The sequence below is a fragment of the Antedon mediterranea genome, chromosome 6, assembly GCF_964355755.1.
Source record: "Antedon mediterranea chromosome 6, ecAntMedi1.1, whole genome shotgun sequence".
In the NCBI taxonomy this organism is placed as follows: Eukaryota; Metazoa; Echinodermata; class Crinoidea; order Comatulida; family Antedonidae; genus Antedon; species Antedon mediterranea.
The window spans coordinates 3398653-3411401 of record NC_092675.1 but is presented as its reverse complement, the minus strand read 5'-3'; the positions used below and the strand labels follow the sequence as shown (position 1 = coordinate 3411401).

Sequence of the window (12749 nt, the reverse complement as noted above, 5' to 3'; positions counted from 1 at the left end):
GATATACGTTCTAGTTTAAGTTTTATTTATTTTAAAGGCCAAAACTCGATAAGCGAAAGCTTTTTTTTTTGGTCTTTTGTCTTTAGTTTTGATTTTATGTATTTGAAAAAGAACAAACAAGAAAGAAAGACAATAAACTCTTCAAAAGACTATAATCGGCGTATCATATGTACGTACGTGACGTAGATATTGCCACGAATTTTTAGTTTCTAAGTATAATAATTGAGCACGCATATGCCAAAATAAAATTGTTCGCGGCCGTTATAAATTTGTTCTATTTACTGGCTAAAAAACACCGGCTCTCAAAAATTGAAAATTACTTTAAATTTATTGTCATCAATCAATAAACCTTGAAATCACATGTTATAATATTTTATTAATATAATTATGATTAAACTACTGTGAATATATAGATTATATTTATAACGATGTGGATTGAGTTGCCAATAAATAATTTATATCAGGAAACTAAAAAACTTTAGGCGTGGCCTGTAATTTCCAATCATTAAAATCATAACACTAGCTTTGCATACAATAATTTAATTATAAATAATAATCACTTAAATATATATATATATTATCTATAATAAATACCGTATTTTAAGTTCCGATTTCATTTTAAAATAAACAAACAAACAAACTACACGAAACTTTATAATCGTTTCTAATCGAGATGTGTGACGCATTAATTTGTAGTAGTAGTACCTTGATATAAACACACAGTTGTTTTTGTAATTTATTGATGTATTGTCCCCCTGAATGAATAATTCTTAACATTTTTTGTTGAATATTAACATAATAGTTATCAACTTAGACCAAAAATTGGATCGAAAAAAAATGTATTTACCTGAAAAAAATGTAATTTAAGCAAAAAATGGTCAAATTGGCTGCCAGCCAATGGATTTTTGGTTGAATTTAACCATTTATTTTGTCATTTTATAAGTGAAAACATTTTGTTTTGTTTTTTTTTCTATAGAAGTGATTCTTTATTAAAACTACAAAATAACATATTCAAAGTCTGATTTAATTAATCTTCATTTTTCATGTTTTGGGGGGACAATACATCTTTAATGAAGAGGAGAAACTGCTCACATTATATATTATAACAACCTGTTTCTCTAAGCAAGCACAGTTGTCCAGTGATGACGCCGCGGTGGTGGTAACAACCAACCGCGCAGCTCCACATTATGCCATAATAAACAATCGCAAATAAAACATTACAATGTAGATTGAATTAAGTTTGTTGTAATATGATGATAGTTTCTATCATAAATAGTAAAAGAAACTAAGATCAGTATTACTTTTTATAAAAAGAGTCAGTACAACAGTTAGTCGAGTTGTGACTGCTGCCGTGGAATGTCCTTGCATTGTTGACAAGAAGTCACACGTGCATCCCATATCTGCCCATGTGAATGGTTACGGAGGAATCCACTCCTTCTAACTCGTTTTTCAGTCGGAGTGATTCCACTCTTCACGGAATCAGGACACTCTTCTTCTTCTTCTTCTTCGATTATGGTGGGCACTGATTGTATATTAAGAGTCCTTCTAGGAGCACCGTTTGCAGATTGAGGGAACCTTTCCTTTCTTGAATGTCTTTCAGGGCTTGATGGATAGCCGTCGTGGATGATGACGACTTTCTTCATATTGTGTGAACACGTTTGTCTAAAATTCAGTGACCGTTTGGCGGTAGATACATTAGTGAATCTGTCTTTAGTATTCCTGTCACTTAAGCTGCGGCTGGTGTTCTTAGCAGCATTTGCTTCGTCACTTTCTGAGTTCAGACGTGAAAATCGTTGGCTAAAAAATCGTGCAATTCGACTATTCCATGATATATCGTTTGTTCGGGAATTCTCTCGTGTGTTACTTTTATCCTTCGCCATCCCGACCTCCCAACTGAAAGTCACTACTACCTACGCCAATTAATAAAAATAAGTATTAGGACTAAAACTATAATAGGCCTATGATCAGTTTGAGAATAATTATGGTATAGCCTATTATATAGGCTAGGCCTATAGGCCTACTCATGAGTCATAATTCCTTTTTTGTTGCTTGGAAGCGATACGGAACTTCTCTCACGTCTTTGCATTTTTATAGTAGTAGTTAAGTTTGGTATAATTAAATTTAAAACAAAGAAGAATAATTAGGGCCACTTAGCCTACTTATACAGTACACTAACCAGAGTATATATCACGGAAGTGGTTGACGCGCGCGTACGACGTGTGAGAAATTTAAAATGATTCACAATTTCAACTGCACATTATACGGTACGTCATGTCACTAGTCGTTTGAGTCCGCATCATCTCTGTGCCACTGGCCGCAAACAAGCTACTATTAGTTACAGTATTAATGAAATAAATATTTATTGAAAACTTAATTAACTTAAAAAATTAATATTCTATTTAGCTTACATGTCACTGTGGTAGAGAGTTACTGTACAGCAAGTTACTATAATTACTAGGCCGGCTACATCCTAAAAATTAGTCCGTCGTAATCGAAGTCACAACCAAAACACTTCTCTCCGAAAGAGGCGCGTCCGCGTCTTACGCGCGCTTCACGCTTTTTACGCGAAAGTTTTTTGTAAACAATTTTAATACGTAACGTCAAAGAACTTATATCAAAGAACTTATAAGTTCTTTGCTTATATGTTATAAGTTCTTTGGTAACGTTGGGGGCAAAGATGTTATCGGGCTAGCCCTCGCCCCCTTTTGTAATATAAAATACGGATGAGTCGGGGATGCGTAATTATTCGAAAATTCGTAGGTGCGGCCTTACAAAAGCCCAAAACTTTTTCCAGACTGTGGTGTAGATTTCGGTGGAAGACTATAAACGTAACGTAAAATTCGGGGAAAGTAGATTTCAGCGTGTCGTATAAATGCGCATGATGAAAGCGCAGTGAGTAAAGAAGAATGCATAGAAAAAACTCATGCTTTATTAAAATAGTACTGCATATTTTTATTTTACCGTACAATGTAATGGGTTCTCTGTACTGGGAGACAATTTAGTACGGTATCTTAAATACAAAAAAGTCACACCATAATACGTGTATTCAAGAAAAGAACAAGGTGCTCATTGACTAGGCCTATTAAGGCCAAACATTGTTTACCAAGCCTACTTCTCACAAACTCACAAATAATATCTCATGTCAAGCAATTTTACTTTTATTTTATTTCGTTCGTAAATACAACATTCTTCAATCAGAAGCATATTATAGTGAAAAATGGTTGTGCTATTATAATACCATTTAATTAATTTGGAGGAATTAATATATTTAGTTGATTTTTTTCTTAACACTATAATAGGCCCATCTCCAAGAGTAGTGTAAAAATCTTAGAAACATGATGGTTTAGTCCTTATAAAACATCAATCTATCTGGTTGATAAATCCTCTTTAATCTTCTATTATTTGATGTTTTTCAGTTCTACTTCAAAGATGAGGGTACTGTTTGGTGGAATTGGACCCGTTCTTCTACCTCCATAACTGCAGAAAATTAAAAAAATATGTAAAAACAGAATGTTTTAAAGAAACAAATGTTGAATGACAATTTCGAAAATTAACCACTGAGTTCTTATCCTCTACATCTATTTAGGCCTACCAAAAAAAGTGTGATGTGCCCAAATATGGTAGTGATATGCCCAAATATGGTAGTGATATGACATCACCATGTTCATATATGGGCACATTACATTTTGTTGTCACATAAAGTTTGATAGTGTAGACAGAGCTTTATGTCAGAGAAGATTGAGATGCATAGTTTCCAAAATAAATAGTACTAAAAATAATGGAATTAAGAATTAAGTATTGGCCCAATTGCCTTTTTATTTAATTTTATAATAATTGCTTACCCCTGATGTGGTGGTATGGTAATCTTCCGTTTTCCTCCAACTTTCATCCCTTCAAAATAAAAATAAACCTATACAATATTCCTGATATATTGCATTTTTCTGAGGTGGTTCCAGGACGTATGGAAAGGGGGTGGTGTGGAAACATTTCACAGAAACCCCATTTGTTCTTTCTTTCACCTTTCAAACCAGGGCAGGGTGCATGGGCCTCTCTCTCTGTATCTGCGTATTCTTTTAATTCTTGTTTAGTTTGAATTTGAAAAGCAAGACTTACAGAACTTTATTTATTAATTATATATATGCGGTATCTTTATTCAATCATATAAGCATATTCATAAAAAAAATACATTGCAGCATAAAATGCTGAATTGTTAAATAAAATATTATAAACAGTTGAATACAAAAACAATTATTAAACTTTTTTATTTATGATATTTACCTTCAACTCCAATGTCCCATCCTTTGATCACTTCTCCCTTTCCCAAACGGAATGGGAAACCTGAGCCTGATGTACAGGAATCAAACTGCTTTTGACTTGAAGCGAGAGTTCCTCGGTAATGAACAAAAACCTGAGGTAAAGAAAATTGTTATCAATTGTTATGTTATTCCCTTAAGGCCAATTTACACAGACGAGCAGTAACCGTAAGTGGAAAACAACCGCGTAGCTCGTCCCACGTAGAATATGATCTATTCTGAGTGGAAACCGTCCGTCCGCTCCACATTGTGTGTAAATGGTCATAACGAATAACATTGTTGTTATTACCGTTACGGCTCCTATATTGTAAATTGGCCTTTACAAAAGCCATATTGATGTGTATATCTTTGGAATGGCAATAAAAGGCATATGCTGGCAGGAGGAGAGTGGACTGGCCAGAAGTCTTTCAACCACTGGGGGGTACAAATTTGATTTACAAGATCATTGGAACTATTATCATCATTTCCACTTTACTTAGGAATAAAAATAAAAATATACTTTTATTTCTTTTATACTCGATTATCTTGTATTCGACTTCTCACTAACTCAGTTAGTGAAGGATCTGAACCAACAGGTGGTAAACACCTCTAAAACGGTCCAGTCCCAATTTGCACAGTACATTTGTACAGTGGCTGTGTGTGACAGTGGCTGTGTTTGTGTGGACTAGTACACCGGGGTAACCCCCTACTCGTCTCGAAAGATGTACTAGGTTCTTTTAAGTGCGCATGAGCTATATGTACACTGGACCTACGGTTTATAGTCCTTATCCGAGAAGAATCGTTCTACCACCAGAACCATGGAGCGAGTGAGCCTCAAACCCTTGCCGATGTTATGGCTACGTAATTACGGTTCCACTGTCTTAACCGCTCGACCACTCACTCGCTTATCACTTATCAGAGTGTTGGTAATTGATTGAGTTTTGTGTTATATTATTCTTACTCTTTTCCCAGCCTTAGCAACAGGGCCATCTCCTTCTTTCAAGTCTAGTATAGTAGTCCCACCTTTTAACTTTTGTGGAGTTGATTTCTGTTTAAAAAAACAAACACTATAACTATATATATACACAACTCTTGTTAATATTTAAGTATTTCCTTAATATTATCAATTATTATTCATGTTCAAAGATTTAAATCGATGTAACACAGACATGCTTTCATATGTACCGAGTTAAAAATTTAATATATTTTTTACAGTAAGATTTATATACATGTGAATTGGGTCTTACCTGTTTTTTGTTTTGTTTTTCTGGACTGCTGTCTTCTTTCTTTACTTGGCTTTTTGGTGTTTTTTTCTCTGATTTTGGGGTTTGTTTTGGGGTTTGTTTTGGTGTTTGTTTTGGTGATTGTTTTAGTTTTTGTTTTGGTGTCAATATATTTGTTTCTGCGAGGGCTTTCCTTTCAATGTTTTCCTTGTTGTCGCCAGTTGACTTCTGTAAAACAATTTTAATAATAATAATAATAATAATAATCAAATAACAGCAGTGCTGTGTATTTGTGGATCAAAATGTAACCCTATAAATAGAATAATTCGCTCTTTTATTAAGGAAGGAAGAGACGTTGTATGTTGATAAGGGATCGATGAGGAAAAGGAGACCATTTCTTAAGCTCTATCTACACTTTCAAACTTTAAGTGAAAAAAAAAGTGATATGCATGATGCCCATATTTGGGCACACAACTACCATATTTGGGCACACTTTTCAAACTAATTTGATAGTGTAGACAGAGCTTTAGGTCAAATAAACATATTCAGTATTCACCACTGTATGGATAAACACAATATTTACTTACATTTTTTGTGCATTTCTTTTCAGAACCTATTTCTTTTGATGTTTCATTCGATTTTGTTCCATTTTTATCTGAAAAAAAGTGAGAATGACAAAATGCTTTATATGCATGTTGTCATTATTGTACATGGAGGAATAAGTTCTTATAGAAAACCATACTTTCTTTTGACTATGATAAAAGACAAATTAAGAATATTTATTTAACATCATGAACCAACAATTGTAAATTTAAATAAATTGTTGAATTTCAATACCTTTTTTCTTATTCTTTCCTTTTTTCTTTGTTTTTGTTTTCTTTACTTGTACTTCTTCTTCAGACTCTAGTTCTTCCATCGGTTCCTCCTCCTCCTCCTCCTCTACTTCAGATTCTTCATCTTCACTTGCTTCTTCTGCTTCGTACAAGACAAATTCATTGTCATCTTCATCATCCTCCTCCTCCTCATCTTCATCTTCGCCAGATCCTTATTTTGAAAAATGAGTAAAATAAATTTTAAAAAGAGGCAAAATGCGCACTATCAGGAGACACTAAGAAGGAATAAGGTTGATGGCAGCAGACACAATACTGCAAGCTGCTTCTTGTCTCTAGATAGTCTGGGCTCCAGACGGAGTTTTTTCTTAATATTAGTAAAAATATAAATATTTTTGCACATATGGCATTTCATACGTGTATTACTTGAGTTTGTATTTTCAGACAAAAATCGCGGTCGAAATAAAAACAAATAAATAAAAAAAAAAACAATTCTAGACTGTATGTGATTGATAAGACTATATGATCAACCTTCATATACATAATCTTCATCTTCTTCTTCATCATAATCATCCTCCGGTATCTCCGTTGTCTTCTTTGCTTTTTTCCTCTTGGGAACTTCAACTGCTTTAATTGATTTAGATATCTTCATTTTCTTTCTTCCTATTCCAAAACACATTTTTTATTTTTTATTATTACTTAATTCAACAAGTAATGCGAGTATTATTATTATTTATTCTTTATACTGGGGTAGCCTCTTTGACTGTTCTCCCAGAGGGCCTAGTGTGAATATATGATGAGTTTGTGACAGTGGCTGTGTGTAAACTAGTACACCGTGGTAACCCCCTATTCATCTAGTACTTACTTTTCCCAGGTGGCATCCAGTCGGCTTCATTCTCTTCTTCTTCGTCATCAGACTCAAGAAGTTCCTTTGCAGCTGATAAATCTTGTAGTGTGATGGATTCATCTGTTGAAACCAACAAAAAATGATTCAAAAGAATGTTTTCCATCCATGCTTTTTTGAGAGTAAAAAGGGAAATGTTATAGTCTTTATTTATAGGTGTTATTCTTTGTTGAAATTATTTTGCCACACAAATTTACCACAAATGTTATACCGTTTGGACCTAATGAACTGTCCTCTAAGTAATGACTGGCCCTTGAATAGAGGTTAGTTAGTGTTAAAGTATATTTCACCTCATTCGTTTCATGATAAAGTGTCCTCTTGATAGGGGTGTCCCTTAATAGGGCCAGCCTAAGGAGTTCTACTGTACGTAGATTCCACAGTACTTACCATCAAGATCTGACCTCAAATATGTATCGTACAACTCGCTGTCAATAAACAAATTCACAGAATGATTTTAAAAAGAACGTTTAATAATCCGCGATAAAAATGTGATTTTTGCAATAATGCTTTATCACTTTGGTGATGCCTGCTGTGCTAACATTGTCCCCTCTGTACTGTATCTGCACATATGACATTATACTGTGTACAATATCATAGGCAAATTCTGTAAAACAGTGACATACAGTGTCACACCACATGTTACACCTGTATTATGCATCACATCATATAAAAAACAGAATTAGCCGATGGATACTTTAGAAATTCTAGAGTACAGAGAATCAGTTAGCACTGTTTGTTTGTACTGCTTTATGTTAAACATTTAGATTTTAAAATAATTTCTATTTCAAAATAAACAAATGAGGTAAATTATCACTCTTTATTCTTTCTATTTTTATTCACAAAAGAAACATTACAAACAATTATGTACAAAAATAAATACAATTGAAACATGAATACATTTTAATGGCCAGTTTAAAGTATTTCAGAATTTTAACAATTAGATAAATAATTATCAAATAGTTTAAAATTACCATAGCAATAAAATTATCATAAAACATATTAATGCATACAAAAAATAATTTGTTGTAGTTGAGAGCTTAATCCCCAAGCTCCTTAATCCCTAAGCTCCTTAATCCCCAAGCTCCTACTCCTCAAGCTCCTTAATCCCCAAGCTCCTTAAAACAAAACAAAAGATGCAAGTCTACCCCCCACCCCCTCCCACCCCCACCCCCAAATAACTGAATAAACTCGGAGATTTTAGTATATCCATCTATGAATCTGAAGTATGATTCAAAGTTTATCTTATCTTTTGAGATATTAAATACATAGAAATGCAAAAAAAAAAAATCTTCAATAGATTTTTAAACATTTTCTTGGGAATAGTCTACTTTCTGTTTACAATTGTGTACATATTTATATTACTGTACATCTAAAGGTGGTCTTACGAGAATGCGGGAAGGTTAAAATGCTATATACTGTACATTTTGTACAGTATTACAATTGCTCAGAATTATACCTTATTTTCTACCAAAACAGCTTAATTACTGTTTTATTCACATATTTTTACATATTCACATTAAATACATTGGTCATAATCAACAATTATTAGCAATAAACAATTATTAGCAATAATTTTAATAGTTTAATTACTGGTGATAGATTAATTTACTTATTTAGTTTACTGGAAAACAATTTTCTTAAAGTAACTAATCACAATTGAGTTGGACGACTTGATAAACCCACAAAACTCATGAAACAGATTAGGACTGTTTAATAAATTATTGCATCCAATATCGCAAAACCTTAATGACTGGTTTTCAGTAGCATGAACCACCGCCACAATTTTTAGGGTAAGTTCAACTAACTACAAGATTCAAGTTCAATTAATTATATTCATATACATTTTAATACAGAGAATATGTATTTTTTCTGTAATCAAAACTGTTTTACATACAGAAATAAACACATAAAACAATATAAAAATAAAAATTGAGTTTTATTATTATTATTATTATTTATTCAGGCAAATGATACATTTTACAAAATATAATACAAATCAACAAATTAAACAAACACAATGCAAAAATAAAACAGATAATTTATTTACACACATTTTTCATAAATTACATAAATTAATTATCAACAATTAAAACTTAGTTTAGGCTTTAAATTAGCAATGAATATTGTAATAATATGGATTTGTACTGATGTTCGGATCAGTTTAAATAATAAACAAAAATATTGATCTTATTTCATAATTCAATAAATAATAAACATTAGAGGCACTGTTTACTGATGTCTCACAGAAGACCAACAAGAAATATCGAGACAAACAAATTAATAATAGAATATTTAGTTTATATTGTAGACAATTTTCACTGGCATGAGTCCTTGCATTACCTGCTCTTCTCGTCTGCGTACTTTTCTTTGATACGTTTTTTGAACATTACAGAGATGCAAGCCGATTAGTTTCACTGTATGAATGAAACTTACATTGTACAAACGGTACAGATATTCTGGAGAAAGAAATAATATATAATAAACAAAAAAATTATTTTATTTTTGGCCTTAATAAAATCAACCGGATATTTGTTACAGTTCTGTGATTCATAGTTAAAATACCGATACTTTAATAAAGTTACTTAACAACAGACAATGTTAATAGATATTTATCACAATTTTTCTAGAATCCTAATCCTATGCAATGTTAAGCTCTGCCCACACTATCAAGTTTGACAAAAAAAAGTGATATGCCCAAATATGGAAGTGATATGCTTAAATATGGTATTGATATGACATCATCATGTCGGCATATATGGACACATCACATTTTTTTGTCACATAAAGTTTGATAGTGTAGCTTTATAGAATCAAGTATTTTGATCGCAAAAATTATTAAACTGGAAAATGTCCTTGAATTAACTGCTCTTCTCGTCTCCGTGCTTTCAAGCGAAACAATTTTTTTACGTTACAGAGATGCAAGCCGATTAGTTTCACTGTATGTATGAAACTGACATTGTACATACGATACAGATATTCTGGAGAAGGAATAAATACAAAATTAATAATTATAACAATATACTATATAAACCTTTAATAAGGCACTTAGCAAAATTAGAAAACAGATCAAACCACAGTAATATAATCATTACAAATTTACAGGCAGCTAACACAATCACATTATTGTTAAAAAAATAAATATGTTTACAGTTTCTTATTATTATACAAATTTACATCTAAACAACATCCTCATTTTATGTAGGCCTGCATACAAAGTTTAAAAACCTTTCTAATTACGGTAGGAATTTTTAAAGCATAATTACAGATTTTAAAATTATGACTCTTAAGGTCTCCTAAGCATTCCAAAGAACTTGGTTGTAAATGGTTAATAAAGTCATGTATTTATTGGTACAATGATACAGCGAAAATATGATCAGCAAAATATGATATCAGCAAAATATGATATCAGCAAAATATGATTAGCAAATCCCTCTGAATATAGAAAACCATTAGTGTTTCATATAAAATTGTTCTAACAGTACAATTTTTTAATGTTAAAATGTGCCGAACCACACCCAATATCTTCCTGGTACTGAGAGATGAACAGTGGAAAACGTCATCATGAAATTGGAAAACCAAAATGAATATAATAATAGAGCTTGAAAAGCTTAGAATATTGCAATCCAATATTAAAACAAACATGATAAAATGACCAGAAACATACTACTACACCTAAAATGTTACAATATAACCAGAAACAGCTTCTTAAGCAGGTACCAGGTTAACTAAGCTGGAAGGTTTGAATAAATTAACTGTGCCTAGGTGGAAATGAATCTAAAATGGATGACTTGTACATCCATGATACTCATATTCATAATTGAGAATTGAAAATGAAACAATAATTGTTCAAATAAATAACAAAGATATTGCCAAGTGATGAGGATATGACTACAGTAGAACTATTTCAAAAGCATCATTCCTCTAGACCTAAATAACATGTCAAAAATGTGCTAAACCACACCCCATCAATGCCATCTTGAACTCTTCACGCCGTCATTTAGTAAATAATTAAAAATTGTAGTTTCTTCACTGAATAATTTATCAATGCGTTAGCTGACATGTTTTCCCGAGAAAACAAGAAGAAAAATAACTGCTTTACTGTTTATTTTTAAAATCTTGTATTAATTTTTTTTCTTCAAAATTAGCTTTATGAACCGATAATAAATGTTTTAAATAAAAAATAGTAACTCTTGCCTCTCATTGGCCGATCATTCACTGAAAATAATTTTTGGCGATGTATGTATTCTTAGCAAATTTCTGTCCACGTAATGTTTTGCGTTCATCTTGTTTACGTATATCTCGCAAGTAGAATCCCATAAGTCTACGAGACTCAATCTTGTCTATTGCATATGTATCTTGAAAGAATGCTGAAGAAAAAAATATCAAATAAATGGAAAAGCCTCAAATGTATGTAAGAAAATGAAATATAAAAGTATGTTTGGATATGAAATTAGCCATCTATATTTTATGGTGAAGAAAAAATGTCAAATCAAACGGAAAATCCTCAAATGTACAGTATGTAAAATTAGCCATATAAAATGCAAGTAATGATAATAAAAATTAAATGTTTTCCATCATAAAATTTCAAAAAGATATAATGTTTAGAGATTTGAAATGGTGAAATTATGGTGTTTTAATTTTAAAATGGAAGGGCCTTCAGAGAGAGAGAGAGAGTTAACTACATTCAGATTTAACAACTGAGCAAACAGCCAATTGAATAACCAAGTAATAATCAATCAATTAATCAATCAAACCAACCAACCAAACAATCAATCTATATCAAATAATCAATCAATCAGTACAACATATATTACAAACATTTTGAAAAAACAAGCAGACAACCAACTTATCACCCTAAATATAATAGTTTCCTCATAAGTTCATGTACAATACAAACAACAAAATGCATACGATATTTATTAAAGCATCATTTTATACAAATGATCAAATAGGGGATTAAACACTAAATATATTAAAGTCTTTCTTAGACCAGATACAAAAGTCTAAACCACAATTGTCTTGAAATGTATGGTTACAGGTATTTAAAGAATTTAAGCGGTAACATCTACAATGTTAGCTTGTTTTCTCACAGATACAGATAGATACAGTCTACACCAACAACAGCTTTATGATTCGTTCAACAACAAATTCCTCCGCTCATTTGTTCAAAAACATTTTTTTCTTTTACAATGTTTTTAAAGCTAAATATACCAACAAAGTCCACCACAAGCAACAGTTAGGTCTAATTTATGGTTCTTCTACGAATCCGTGCGCTAACAACAACGCTTCAGCTCGTTTATTCGCTTGGAGTAGTTGCAATTTGCGTATATCACGGAGGTAGACACTGATCAAACGTCGCGTTTCCGTCATCTCAACTGCAAAGTTCACATAAAAGTACACTGTTGGGTAAAAAAGACCAATAATCTAGAGTTTCCACTTTTTGCACATTCTCAACAATTTATTTTGCTTCAAAGTTTAAACAAATATTTACGAAACAGAG

General features: G+C 31.9%; 2 protein-coding genes across 2 annotated transcripts in view; both read right to left on the bottom strand.

The window, feature by feature from the left end:
- Positions 1–121: 121 nt before the first annotated feature.
- On the bottom strand, positions 122–2538 carry LOC140051866 (uncharacterized). Its single transcript, XM_072097196.1, has 2 exons — positions 2409–2538; positions 122–1910 (listed from the first exon to the last, which is right to left on the bottom strand). Exon 2 carries the CDS (start codon positions 1878–1880, stop codon positions 1329–1331), a length of 552 nt encoding a protein of 183 aa, XP_071953297.1. The 5' UTR covers positions 1881–1910; positions 2409–2538; the 3' UTR covers positions 122–1328.
- Positions 2539–2985: 447 nt separating this feature from the next.
- The window catches only part of LOC140051727 (uncharacterized), a 39696-nt gene continuing 29932 nt past the window's right edge, over positions 2986–12749 (bottom strand). Inside the window, exons 8-16 of the mRNA XM_072097022.1 lie at positions 7211–7312; positions 6877–7008; positions 6353–6559; positions 6103–6170; positions 5540–5743; positions 5254–5340; positions 4279–4408; positions 3843–3891; positions 2986–3477 (exon numbers count right to left, since the gene is read on the bottom strand). Coding sequence (XP_071953123.1) covers positions 3399–3477; positions 3843–3891; positions 4279–4408; positions 5254–5340; positions 5540–5743; positions 6103–6170; positions 6353–6559; positions 6877–7008; positions 7211–7312 — 1058 coding nt within the window. The 3' untranslated portion in view covers positions 2986–3398. The remainder of the gene's footprint in view (positions 3478–3842; positions 3892–4278; positions 4409–5253; positions 5341–5539; positions 5744–6102; positions 6171–6352; positions 6560–6876; positions 7009–7210; positions 7313–12749) is intronic.

Excerpts from the sequence above, each read along its gene's own strand:
- LOC140051866 (XM_072097196.1), bottom strand. The coding sequence starts at position 1,880 with ATGGCGAAGGATAAAAGTAACACACGAGAGAATTCCCGAACAAACGAT.